Source organism: Macaca thibetana, chromosome 1 (genome assembly GCF_024542745.1).
Source record: "Macaca thibetana thibetana isolate TM-01 chromosome 1, ASM2454274v1, whole genome shotgun sequence".
Taxonomy (NCBI): domain Eukaryota; kingdom Metazoa; phylum Chordata; class Mammalia; order Primates; family Cercopithecidae; genus Macaca; species Macaca thibetana.
The window spans coordinates 111,845,672-111,860,260 of NC_065578.1; the positions used below are offsets into that span (position 1 = coordinate 111,845,672).

Here is a 14,589-nt window from a genome sequence, read left to right on the forward strand (position 1 = left end):
AAACGTTTAGGTATAATACATTACAGTAAGTGCTATTTAGATACAAACTTAAAAGATACTATATATTTTAAGGATCTAAGAATCCTTTAGAGAAGGCACATGACTGAAGTACCTCAGCTGCACAGCCTGTAGCCAGTGTTTTTATGTAAAAGTAAGAATGCCAGCCTTAACCTAGCCCTGCAGATAAAAGCTAACTTTTATTATTACCAGCACTGAATAATGGCAGTAATCCACACTCTTCCTTAGAGTGATGCTGTAAAAATAAAATCAAGGGCTTCAGATTAAAAAAAAAAAACAAAAACAAACATTGCCTGGCCCTGAGGGTCTGTCTGCAAAACTTCTTGTAGATCTAACTTCTGAACACTCACTGCTTCATTTCTATTCCTCCCTGTTGCAGGGAGTAATTTCTTCTCCTTTCTCTCACTTCCCTTATCAAGAACACCAACCACTAAGTCTTTGCCAAATTCTCAGACCCACTCAGGACACGAGTCTCTACATGGCTTAATAGAAGAGAGATAATTAGGATTTTTTTTCCTCAGTCTTTCTGAGGTTTTTATTTAAACGCACTCAGTGGTCACAGGGCAGAAGCTCAAGCTAGCTGGGGCGAAGGGAGGACGCCAGGGAGAGTATGTTTCTCATCCCTGGGAGGCATTCAGCCTAGCTCCTGCAGCCAAATTACAGCACCAGAGAACAATGTGATGCATTCCTGGGCAGGTCGGTGGGACCCTGGGCGCCTGGGCCTTGCGGAGAGAGGTGCCAGACACAGAGCTCTCCGTAAGCAATCCTGCAGAGCCGCCCCCTGGGTGCAGAAATGAAATACGGGAAAGCTTCACATTACACAGAGACCTGTAGCTCACACCTGGTTATTGATGGCCTTGGTGGAGGCCTCTGCCCCGACCCTCCACTTGGGAACTGCCTGCTACTACGGGGGTTGGGCATCTTTGAAGCAATGTTGGAAAACAAGAAAGAGATGGTTCCTTTTCACTCTTTGCCCTCCCTGTCAGCCTGAGCACAACCATGAGGTTACACACACACACACACGTGTACATATATAGACACATACAGAACTTCTCTCAGGCTGCATAGGAGTTCTGCTCATCCTCCTCTCCTCAACAATTAAAAAAAAAAAACAATTAGATTTCGATCCAGTAATTCAAAAAGGATACCAATAGGGTCTAGCTGTAATCAAGGAATATCTACAAAGTTATATTACCAACCTGCAGGCAACTCTTTGGTTTGGGGACCAGAACTCCGCTGGTGGGTGGTTGGGGGAAGGATGCAGAAAGGGCATGGCGAGGAGAGATCAGTGGTGAAGAATTATCACCAAAGGAGAGTGGCTGAGACTGTACACATTCACAAGGCTGGTTCATGCTGGAGACAGTGAGATGTGCACCCTATGTGCTGAGAATGATGAGACAGTCTCCTATGACTGCATAAGGTATAACTGCCAAGCCTACTGCTTATGACCTGTGGTTGTTTTAAACTCTTAACTGGGTTAGAAAACTGGATAGCTTTGGATTCCAGGGATGACCTCCGTAAGAGAGAAGCATTGGAAAAGACCAAGTGGTGGCTTTATTAGGGTAAATATATCACAGTTGCTACAGTGAATTGAGCTTTCTCAGAAGCTATTATTTTCTTTGGGTGATTGGTAGGTATAGGGCAATAGCCAGTGGGCTGTATGCCTGTCCCTGACCTCAAAGGTAAAGGGATAGAAAAGAGAGGAGTTTACAAACTCATTTTCCCACTTCCCACTCATGGCTTATATTATCTCTGAGCATCTTTGTGGCTATTCCTCATTTACTTAAGATGTTTTAGTCATTCTGGATTTGCAAATGCAAGGCAAGCATTCTCCCATTGGCCCCCTAACTGTTAACTATCCTGGCTTAAAATTTTCCTTTACTCACTTCCATTCTATGGGTATATGGATGGAGCAGCTGGACATTAGAGTTCTTTCTCTTTGACCAAAGGAGCCAAAATGTGGTGACTTTACTTCAACCCTAATAGCTCCTGTAAGCAGCCCTGGCCAAACAGAAAGGCTAAGCTGAATGAAGAAAAAAGGAAGACAACTTCATCTACAGTTGTCCTTTTTGACAGCTTCCAAGGTGGGGTTTCCCCAGGAATAACAATAATGTTCATAAGAAGCTTTTTCATATACAGAATGCTTTAGCATATACGTAATCCTCACAACAACCCTGTGAGGTAGGGGTTACTGTCACTTTACAGATGCTGTTCAGAAGAATTTGGTGATTGGTCCAAGGTCAAATGAACTGTTCGTGGCTCAGCCAGAACTCAAACCTAGGTCTTCTGACTTCAAATCTTGTGTATTCTCCTCAAAGCCTGAGGATGCCCAGGGTTGGGGGCGCCAGAGTCCCAGCACCTTCAAAACAGAAATTGATACAAAATGTTCAAGCCTTATAGGAGTCCCAGGACTGCCAGGAGAGTATATCTGAGCACGGTTTACAAAGGAACAGCCTAGGCCCTCCTGAACCTTATCAACCAATGGCTCTTTTGCCATTTCTGCCACTATTACCACCGGTACCATGTGACCACTATACAAAGTATTCCACATTTAAACAACTCTGGCTCCTAATTCTATTCCTTTTTTCCCCTTCAGATTAACATTAAAATTTTGTTTTATCTAGTCCTTTGGAAATTATGCTACGTGTATAGACACAGTAGAAGCAGTCATGACAGAAAATTATTAAGGCTTTGGGCTTTGAAAGTATGTGTTAGAGGCCGGGAGCGGCAGCTCACGCTTGTAATCCCAGCACTTCGGGAGGCCGAGTGGGCAGATCACGAGGTCAGGAAATCAAGACTGTCCTGGCTAACATGGTGAAACCCCGTCTGTATTAAAAATACAAAAAAATTAGCCGGGCGTGGTGGCGGGCGCCTGTAGTCCCAGCTTCTCAGGAGGCTGAGGCAGGAGAATGGTGTGAACCCGGGAAGTGGAGCTTGCAGTGAGCTGAGATCGCGCCACTGCACTCCAACCTGGGTGACAGAGCAAGACTCCGTCTCAAAAAAAAAAAAAAGTATGTATTAGAATTTTCTTTGAGATTTCACTCCTTTTAAAAATGCTGTCAACTCCTGGGTTAGGAAAGCAAGATCAGGGAATAAGTATCCTAAGAAACTCCCATGCCAAGCCAGATAGATGCCTACCCATGGCCTGGTAAAGGTCCTGGGATCTCAAGCTGATGCAAACAACTTGTATACACCAAGGCAAGGGGTCTCAATCCTGCAGAGAAACCCCTGTGAGATGAGGCAGACAGCAGATTTTCACTTGATCAAACACTTGCTGCTCTCAACCCCTCTTTGTTCTCCCATCCAAAATTTGGACCTCTGTTTAGGCGCAAGACAGTGAGTAAGAGCAGCTCCAAAAGATGACGTACGCAAGGGGAACTCTTCTGTTCAATTCTGGAATGTTTTCTGTTAGAGACAGCGTAGGCTACCTATCCCACTCCTGCACCCCAACTGTTAAGACAGAAGGGAAAAGTACAATGTTCATCAATCATACACCTGGGATGCTGCAGCTCCCTCACCTGGGCCCCTGCTTGAGCTAAGGGAAGAACACCTCATGAAAACAGTCTACCTATAGTCAGGACTTCCCCAAAACAGACTTTACTTTTTGGTCCATCGATCTTGGCTCTCACTGTTCTCCCTGCTTCCCACCCCCAACTGCCTCTGCATGTGGGCTCAGAAGTCATCATCTAAAGAATTCCATTGCTCACCTCCTGCATAGCAGCACAGCCCCATGAGGCCACACACCAGATGGAGGGGATAAAAGTACGAGGTCATGGCTTCTAGCAAGAGGCTTTTTCTTAAACTAACCCTGACTCCTGGAAAAGAGGCAGAGCAGGAGAGTGTTGAATGAGCTGCTGATGACAGCAGCTTCATAGGTCTTGTGTATAAAGGAAGGAAAAAGCCAACTTGGCTTTCTGTGGAAATTTACCTACTCCCATTTTCAGGTCTACTCCTGGTCTCACATCTACTTCTTGAAGGTGTCCAAGTAGAATGCAGAGATTGTCAAACTAGAGGGTTAACTCCTTCCCAATTGTAGGGATCTATTCAGCAGGCTGCCACACACATGCTGAGGTGGAGGCCAACCCTGAACACATGCGCTGCTGCTTTAGGAATGTAACCATGAAGTAAAAGGAAACAGTAAGGAAGGTGAACTGGAACTCTGGGGAAACTGAAAAGGTCATCGATAGGCCTTCAAAATATTTGTGTGTAATAAGTAGACACAAGAGGCTGGAGGAAGATGATCATTCCTAGAATAATTATGCTTATTGGGTGACAATATACAGAAGCAACAATTACAAGAAAATGAAACAGTTTAATGGACTAGGAAGCAGAAGTCTGAGAATAAAGGAATTAGGTTAATGAGATTAATCAGAGATGGCATTCCACAGGAGGTGACTTTTGAGTTGAATTTTTAAAAGATAGCTTTATGTGTTTTATGAACTGATTGAAGGCAGTCAGAAGAAGGCATTCTAAATCGAAGAAACTGGTATGTGCTGAAACTTAGAAGCAGGAATGTACAAGCAATATATAAGGAATTTCAAGCAAGTACACATTATATACACTGGGGAATACAGAGAAATTAGAATGCTGAGATCAGGGCTTAAATAATGTGAGGTGACTGTGTGCACCTAGACTGTCAAATGGTTCAGCATCCCCTATAGAGCCACATAGTATCTTGATTTATGTCAGTAAACATCAGGGCACCTATGGAAAAGCACAAGGATGAGTCCATTTGTTACAGACACGGGGACTAAATGAGAACTACACTGTAAAGTTCAACAAAATGCTACATATCATTAACTACAGCTCCTTATCATTTGAGATTCTGGGCTAAGTAAGAGATATCAAATATCCTATCCAGTACTGTGATGCATTAATGTAGGCTTACAGGCCCAGAACCTGGCATAAATCAAGCCAAACCCTTAAGAAATTAGAATGTGAAAAGAAAATAATTTAAAATAGAAAATACATGCTGCTTTTCCTCACTCCCAAACTTAAAACTTGACTGGTCCTATATATTCTACTTGGTATATTGAATTTTTGCAGCTAGCAGATTTATCGTATCTGAGGCCATAGTGAATAGAAGAGCTGCAAAAGAGCTTTAGAGACTGCAAAACCAACTCACTAATAAATGACGAACTTTATTCTAATTTACTAACGGGTGCTGAAGTAGCAGCCAAAGGAGGAGACAAATTCTAACTTCATGATCTCTAGTTAGGTGTCTAGCTTCCCGTATTTGCTACAGGTAAAAATGGCTACTTATGGGGCTTTTGTCATACTTCTTAACCAAATTTCCCTAACTTCTGAGGACAAAAACCATAAGGGCAATCTTGTTCTTCCAAAGCAGTTCCCTGGTGCCACTTTCAGAAACAGAGTATTGAACTGTGGGTCTGACCCAGTGTGGCACTGAGTGTGTGTGTACACATTGAATAAGCCAAAATGTGTGCCATATTCTAGGTTTCTGCTTTACTTAACTGGCAAAATTTGGTGCTGGAAGGGAGGCAGCCACAAAACAGTGATAGCATTTGTTAGTATCATCTTAGTTCTCTTCCCTCCCCTAGGTAGTTTAGAAAGGGTGATTTCTGAAACCCTTCACAAAAGCTCAAGGGTTTACATTCAACTGTGACAGCACTATGAATTCATTAAGAAGCATGTTTCAGGTTGCACTATAATTTCCCTATGTAACATAAACCCATGGAATCTGACATAAGCTGATTGCTCATGCTGGTTGTTTTATTTACATTTCTGAATGGAAAGGATTTCAATACTCATAAAATATCTAACTGGCTTATTTTTCATCTCTTCTCCCAGAGAAGCTATTATAAAATAGGCATAGAGACAGAAGTCTCAACTTGTATAACTGGTTAAGCAAACCAGGGAAATGTTATTGCTCAAAATGCAATTTTAAAAAATTCAATATGGAACTTGCGGCCAAAAAAACAGATGGTTACTCTCAATGCCATCTGAAAGATAAAAGTTCAAAAAAAAAAAAAAAAAAAAGGTAACTATGCTCATTATCTTCAACCAAGTCCTATGGTAGGTAGTAGGTGGTACCTTCATAGGAGCTCAGTGGAACTGGGGTTTACTCACATCTTTTTTCTGGCAACCTAATGTTAGCAGACACACTTGCTAGTTTGAACAGGAATGCAGATGAATGGATGAAAGTGGGCTCCCTACCACCCAGAAATATGAATGTGCCTCCTTACCAATATGCTACATATTAGACCTCTGAATTAGAAGATGCCAACATGCAACTAACTTACTATCTGGAGATATATATTTTGTTAACCTAGGCAAAGAATAATAATTTCTACTTATTCCAGTAGGTGTGACAAGCTCAGAGAAGTGAGTGACAAGCTAGAGAAGTAACAGTCACCAATAAAGTAAATTCCAAAGCTGGATCCCCAGTTTTCTGCCTCCAAGTTGTTCAAATAGTTTTTCTTCCTTTCTTCTACTGCAACACTGAGTTAAATCAGTATACTCTACAACTCTCTAGTATTATTATAATGTTTACATGAGTAGTTTAGAATTTAGCCTTGGGCCTGCTCTTCTACTGTGTATACTTTCATCATTTTACCATATTTACTGATTACATGCCTAATTTGTATAAATTGAAGGAGAGGTTCTGTGCCTGTTTATTTTTTGAGATGGAGTCTTGCTCTGTCACTAGGGCTGGAGTGCAGTGGCATGATCTCGAATCACTGCAGACTTCGGCTCCCGGGTTCAAGCAATTCTCCTGCCTCAGCCTCCTGAGTAGCTGGGATTACAGGTACCTGCCACCACACCAGGCTAATTTTTGTATGTTTAGTAGAGACGGGGTTTCACCATGTTGGCCAGGCTGGTCTCAAACTCCTGACCTCAGATGATCCATCCACCTAGGCCTCCCAAAGTATTGAGATTACAGGCGTCAGCCACTGCACTCAGCCTCTGTGCCTATTTTAAAACATATATCCCAAAGTCATATCCCCAGTGATCCAGCTAGTCTGTTACTGTAATGAGACAGCTCAATAAACATAAGAAATATTTTTTCAGTTACTTAAAGAGAAAATAATACTGGTGGTTCTCCCTGTAAAGAGGGAGAATTGTCAAAAATGCAGAATTGATCAGCAAAACCCAGCTATAAAGAAAGGGCAAAGGCCGGGCGCGGTGGCTCAAGCCTGTAATCCCAGCACTTTGGGAGGCCGAGACGGGTGGATCACGAGATCAGGAGATTGAGACCATCCTGGCTAACACGGTGAAACCCCGTCTCTAGTAAGAAATACAAAAAACTAGCCGGGCGAGGTGACGGGCGCCTGTAGTCCCAGCTACACGGGAGGCTGAGGCCGGAGAATGGCGTGAACCCGGGAGGCGGAGCTTGCAGTGAGCTGAGATCGTGCCACTGCACTCCAGCCTGGGTGACAGAGCGAAACTCCGTCTCACAAAAAAAAAAAAAAAAAAAAAAAAAAAGAAACGGCAAAAAGAACCTTATTTTAGTGCCTTATCCCAATATCCTTTTATTTAATTTTTTAATTAACATGATGTGTGCCTATTTTCAGAATCAGTGACTGCCAGCTGCAGCTCTTGACATTATCAAGTGAGCTCTGGAAAATTCGGGGTAGCTCTTTCCTATTCTCTCACATGCCCAAAGAACTAAGTAATTTTGGTCCTAATTCTTACTATTCTATTCTGCTTCACGTGAAATCACATTGTTTCATATTGAAAACCACGATGGCTATTAGTTCTTATTAATCTGTCATTATTAGGAATGAGAGGATATAAAAGAGGAATATAAAATGTATGAGTGTAGAGCTTTATACTCATACACTCATACATTCATAATGCCATAAGACATTATGGCAATTACTCTGTGAATCTGAGGTGAGACATTTCTTAAAGTTTGAATTGTGGAGCTCTCCAGTTTTTGATAAATTCTATTTTATAAACATTATAATAAATACCGCTGCTTATAAAAAGATGAATTCCAGCTGCTGGGTATAAAGATGAAAGTACTCCACATCACATATTTGAAAAAGAATAAAGATATCTCTTTCTATATGTTCTTGCTTGACCTAACCAAATAAATTCTTCTGAAAGGAAGCATACTCTATTAGTCTAGATTGACCTTTTGGGTCACTATATCTTATGGGAGGCATGTGAAAATAACTCACCAGTCCCTTCCACTCAAATAAATGAATATTCAAGAATGAACTAATCTATTGTGGCAACAGCTTCTACCTTATACTAACACATCTTCATGCCCATCTCAAACCCCCTACCACTAGACTATGAGTTACTTATGAACAGGGATTATATTTTTTACTTCATAGGTACCCAATGAATTTGAAACGCAAAGACCTGTTATATGTTATAAAACAATCATTACCATATTTTAGCATGTTACAGAACAATGAAAACCATGTTTTAAAATGCTGAGGCTCTTTAAAAATCTAAACTTTGAAAACAAATCAAGACAGGCCCTATTGGAGTCCTTCCATTCAATAAGCCAACATTCAAAGAAGACTCTTTTCAGGGTATCCAGGACTCTCTGAACTGCATGTTCTACTGCAGTTTTTGTTTTTTGTTTCTTAAAGGTGGTATTACAAGAGCTAAAATTCACCAAGGGCAAATTAGAAAAGTCTTCACAGCTAGGGCTTAGCCGAATTAGAATCCCTGGCCTCCCAATAAGGGTTAAACCCCTAAAGGGATCAGAGTCTAATAAATAAAAAACATCCAGCTGAATTTTATCAGAGGGCAAAGTTTCAACTTTGCCCCAGCAACCAAGGATGAATTATGCATAAGATTAGTAAAGTGCTTTCGTCCACACCCTAGACAGAGAACATTTTTCTATCTCACTGTGACTGAAGGAAAACCAGCAATGTATTTGCCTGCCAAGAACAGCTGTGGCTGTACTCTTGATAGGAGTCTAACAACACTGTCGGATTAAAATTTAATTGTAAAGCTGCTGCTACCTGAGAGTAAAAGCATGAACTCTGGCTTCAGAAAGAAGCTGGGACTCCAGCATATTGAATAAATGAAGACAAGAGCTGGCATGTTCCTAACAAAAAGTGTGAGAATGTGCTCCTTTCTCCAATTGTCCCCTAAGCTGCATCTTTCTCTCTATGTCACATTGGTAATCTGCAAGGGTGCCTAAAGGAAGCACAGCCCTTTTCTACACTTTGAACAGTACATACACGTTTTATTTCAAGAATGCTTGAAATTACAGAGTGAGGTCAGAAGGTGATTATGTGCTCTGCATTCTCTGAATATCCTACTCTTAATTTTGTTGAGTATTATCGAATCCCAAATAATTTCTCTCCTTGAAGCTGGCTACTGTCAAGAAGGACCTAAGACAATCTTAATGTTATTACAGAAGAAAGATAATTTTATGATTTCATCAAATTCAGATAGAACACCCAATTAAAACCCAATATTTTATTGAGGCCTCATGAGCATTAAGGAACACACCCAAGTTTCCTACCTATTGATACAATGACTAGAAGTACCTGGGCTACCCAAAATTCCTACTTTAGCGAAAAAACTTATAGGTTATGGTATTTTAGACCAAAAGTTTATTATGTTCAGTTTATCTTTCCCCTATAATCCTTCACAAACTTGCCTTTTGATTTTGAAAGAAGACTGATATTGAAACATAAGGTATACATTTATACTTCATATTAAAACTTTAAAAAAGTAACTTAAGATCAAATTCCCTCTGAATCATTACAAACCAGGGCTTACTGTTTCTTTAGTATTATCGTACATTTTAAGCACTTAGAGAGGCTGAAGTCCTTTATGCAGTAACGTGAGTATGCAATGTAAATGACCAAGCGGCATTCTTTCTTAAGTAGCTAACTAGTAAGAGGAATGACATTGGAATGAACCAGTTTGAAAGAAAAGCATATGTGTGTTCTTTATTTTATTTTTTGAGATGGAGTCTTGCTCTGTGGCCAGGCTGGAGTACAGTGGCGTGATCTTGGCTCACGGCAACCTCCACCTCCCGGGTTCAAGCGATTCTCCTGCCTCAGCCTCCCGAGTAGCTGGGACTACAGGCGTGTGCCACCACGCCCGGCTAATTTTTGTATTTTTAGTAGAGATGGGGTTTCACCATGTTGTCCAGGATGCTCTCGATCTCTTAACTCATGATCCGCTTGCCTCGGCCTCCCAACGTGCTGGGATTACAGGCGTGAACCACCGGCCGTGTTCTTTATTTTTAAGTAATTAATTAATGTATATATGTATGTATGTACCTATTTATTTAAGACAAGGTCTTCCTCTGTGTCCCAGGCTGGAATATGGTGTTGCTATCATGGCTTACCGTAACCTCCAACTCCTGGGCTCAGACGATTCTCCTGAATAAACCTTCCAAGTAGCTGAAACTACAGGGGTGCACCATCATGCCTGGCTAATTTGTTTTTATTTTTACTTTTCATTTTTAAGAGCTCTTGCTGTGTTGCTCAGGCTGGTCTCAAACTCCTGGGTTCAAGCAATCCTCCCACATCAGTCTCCCAAACTGCTGGGATTACAGGTGTCAGCCACCATGCACAGCTTTCATTCTTTAAAGCATTGGAGTTCATCGAACAGACTTAAACTGTGAAGAGCTGTGAAGTGATATATTATTGAAATCAAAAGTATGTATCATGACTAAAAGTAATAAGCTATCTTATCAATTGTGTAATTTTAGGCACATCACTTAACTTTGATGACTCAAACTTTACATCTATAATGTTCCCATGGTTTCAGTAAGTCTATGTTCCAATGGCTCCAGTAAGAATAAATGAGAATATAAGTATAATCTCTTTAAAAAAATAACTAACTAACTGAAGTCTGAGTTACTCTTGGTTTAGAATTGTAATATATTATGTAGTCTTACTAATTCAGTTCATTTGATTGGTAGGGGAAGGGAGCCAAACTCCACCAAGAAAAAAGCCAAAAACGATTCTTCGATATTATAATTTTCTTCTGTACGCCATGATTCTCCCTATTTAGAGGACTATGCTGGGTCTGCAAGACAGAGATGTTTTCTAAAACAAAGATCGGTGTTTCCTATTGTGAATTATAATACCACTAGGAGAATGGGTTTCAAATGAGTGATTTATATCAATATCTAAGCACAGCTCTTCTAAAAGCTGCTAAGCACTCCACGTGTCCCAAGTGCTAATGATTAAGCAATAAATATATCAGTAGCAGTTAGTGACAAGATGTCCTAAACTTTAGCAATGAGATTTTCACTTTGAGGGGGAGAAAGATGATTAAACATATGTGAACCTCATACTTGACACATGTTAATGGGAACAAAAGGATGCTTTCTACAAACTTTAAAACTGAATTCAACTGTGGGGAAAGGATATACACATGCGTTAAAAAGTATATTGTCAGCCGGGCACAGTGGCTCACACCTGTAATCCCAGCACTTTGGGAGGCCCAGGTGGGTGGATCACTTGAGTTCAGGAGTTGGAGACTAGCCTGGGCAACATGGTGAAATCCTGTCTCTACCAAAAATACAAAAATTAGTCAGGCATGGTGGTACATATTGTAGTCCCAACTACCTGGGAGGCTGAGGTGGGCATATGGTTTGAGCCAGGAAAGTGGAGATTGCAGTGAGCCCAGATCGTGCCACTGCACTCCATCCTGGGCAACAGAGGCAGACCCTGTCTCAATAATCATCATCATCATCATCATCATCATAAAATAAAAAGTACATTGACATGGCTGGGCACGGTGGCTCAAACCTGTAATCCCAGCATTTTGGTAGGCTGATGTGGACAGATTGCTTGAGCTCAGGAGTTGGAGACCAGCCTGGGCAACAAAGTGAGACCCCATCTCTATAAAAAAAATTTAAAAATTGGCCTAGCATGGAGGCACACACCTGTAGTTCCAGCTACTTGGGAGGCTGAGATGGGAGGATCACTTGAGCCTAGGTTGCAGTGAGCCAAGATGGAATACTGCACTCCTGCCTGGGTGAGAGAGTGAGACCCTGTCCTAAAAAAAAAAAAAAAAAAAAGAAAGTACATTGTCCTAACTTTTATTATTTTCTTTCTTTCCCTCTTAGAAGAGTTCAGTGCTTAGAAAATCTGGATGAATAACAATACCAGCGATTTCACAAATTTCTTAGTTTGGTTCTTTTTGAAGGAGAAAAACAAGGATGAAACATGAGAAATACCCTTCTAGGAGGTAGAGAACATCTTTTCTCTTGATCCAAAATCCCAGTTAGTAAAGAAAATTAAAATTGAATATGCCAGACTGCCCAAATAGTTTAGAGGCACCAACAATGGAACAAATATGTAAACATTTAAAAATTTTGACCTGTCACACAATAAATTTATTTTATTATCTGTATTATCTCTGGGAAACAACTCAGATTTATAACTGTGGAAATAGCATGGTTATAGAATATTTTACAGAAATATAAGTTTAGTTATATTTCAAAATGTTTTTAAAACTGTATCAGTTCTTTTGAACTAAAAAAGTCTCATAGCTTTGAAAATAATCCACTTTCAAACAAAGTGAAGAAATTTATTTTAATCATTAATTTAATTTCTGAATGTGGCCCTAGGTATTTAATAAAGAAGTATACAACTATCATGTCACAGGTTATAATAACGGAAAACTCAGAACCTTTAAAAAAATCATATATTTTTCAATTGGTATACATTAATATCTAGTTATAATTGTTTATTAACTCCCCCGGTTCTGAAGATCAATCTTTCTTTTCCCTGAAAAAAATGGTAAGAATAGTGGACAAATCTTCCCAAAAGTTTTGTTCACTTTTCAGTGAAAGCCACTTGGCATTTTTATCTGCTTATTCTTTTAAAAATGTAATTTGGGAAGAAAAATTTTAATTATTTTTGAGAAGGGGCTGAAGAAACCCCAGTGAGACATTCTGTAGAGAGGTTCTTTGTTAGTGTAACATCTGACCTTCTATATCTTTGGAAATCATGCAACTTGGCTAATGTAGTCCTTAAAGAATTAATCAAGCAGATTGTAAGGCCCTAGTTACAGTGGAGCCAGCCAATTATGAGTTGCTCAGAAATTCATCATTGGCATGTCCAACCACATTTTCCCACATAAAGATTAGTAGAAGTATGTGGAAACAAAGCCCATTCCCACTGCAGCACAGCTACAATATGCATTCAGTAAAACAGACTTCAACAAAGTTTTGCTGTACTAAAACAGATAATTTATTTGCGAATCTCTGATTCCTACCTTTACCTGTAACACCCTTTTTTGCCAAAACTGCAAAGACTACCCTGTTTAGTTAAAACCAAACTAGGGACTTCTTTTTTTTTTTGAGATGGAGTCTCGCTCTGTTACCCAGAATGGAGCACAGTGATGCGATCTTGGCTCACTGCAACCTCTGCCTCCCAGGTTCAAGCAATTCTCCTGCCTCAGCCTCCAAAGTAGCTGGGATTACAGGCAAGCGCCACCAGGCCCAGCTAATTTTTTTTGTATTTTATTTTATTTTTTTTTTCTGAGACAGAGTCTTGCTCTGTTGCCCAGGCTGGAGTGCAGTGGTGTGATCTCAGCTCACTGCAAGCTTCTCCCAGGTTCACGCCATTCTCCTGCCTCAGCCTCCCGAGTAGCTGGGACTACAGGCGCCTGCCACCTCACCCGGCTAGTTTTTTTTTTTTTTTTTTGTATTTCTTAGTAGAGACAGGGTTTCACCGTGTTAGCCAGGATGGTCTCGATCTCCCGACCTCGTAATCTGCCCGTCTCGGCCTCCCAAAGTGCTGGGATTACAGGCTTGAGCCACCGTGCCCGGCCTTTTTTTTTTGTATTTTTAATAGAGACGGGGTTTCACCATGTTGGCCAGGCTGGTCTCTAACTCCTGACCTCAAGTGATCCCCAGGCCTCGGCCTCCCAAAGTGCTGAGATTACAGGCGTTAGCCACCATGCCTGGCCCCAACTAGGGACTTTTATATTTAAACACACTTCTGAATTCAAAACACTAAAGTCACATACCACAAGCCTGAGTTTATCAATAAGTTAGTGAAACCCCCAAGACCATCTTTAAGTCTTTTCACGGTTGTGATAACACCCTCCCAAGCCTTGCTAAGAAGAACACTTTTCTTGCAAGAGAGAAATGAAAGGGGCCAGAGAAGAAGATTGGTTCTCTAAGGAGAGGGCAGTGCTGTTCTTAAATAAAGAAGCTCCTTTCAGATAAGCAGAATCAGATTCCAGTTCAGTTGGTTTGCTGGCTACCCTTACTTTGAACTCTCATATTTAATCCAGCAGGCTTCAAAGCAGGTGAGAAAATGACCTACCACTTAAAAGCAATTTTTCCTTTTTCAGGAATTCTGGCCTTAGAGAATATCAGCTCTGATATAAGCACATTCCACATCTCCAGGGATTTATGCAACACTTTTTCATTGCTCTGTGTCTAATGTCAGACTAGGTTTTCATCTCAGCCAGGAGAAAAATCAGGGGGAAAAAATCCTAACTTGCTAAAAATGAAGTCTTATTCCACATAGGCTTATACCATGCAAAAGAAGAGGCATTAAAACCATTAGCCATTCTAGTTAATTCCCTTTCATTTCTCTAAATCTGATGTACAGTGAGAATTATTTAAATTCAGTCTCCACTGCCTGGCCTCAC

General features: G+C 40.7%; 1 protein-coding gene across 15 annotated transcripts in view; it reads right to left on the bottom strand.

Annotated features, from left to right (window-relative positions):
- Nucleotides 1–265: 265 nt before the first annotated feature.
- Nucleotides 266–14,589, bottom strand: part of ST7L (suppression of tumorigenicity 7 like) — an 843,199-nt gene continuing 828,875 nt past the window's right edge. For all 15 annotated transcript variants that reach the window (XM_050747420.1, XM_050747399.1, XM_050747449.1 and 12 more), the window contains one exon: nucleotides 266–2,377. In XM_050747420.1, coding sequence (XP_050603377.1) covers nucleotides 2,279–2,377 — 99 coding nt within the window. In that variant the 3' untranslated portion in view covers nucleotides 266–2,278. The remainder of the gene's footprint in view (nucleotides 2,378–14,589) is intronic.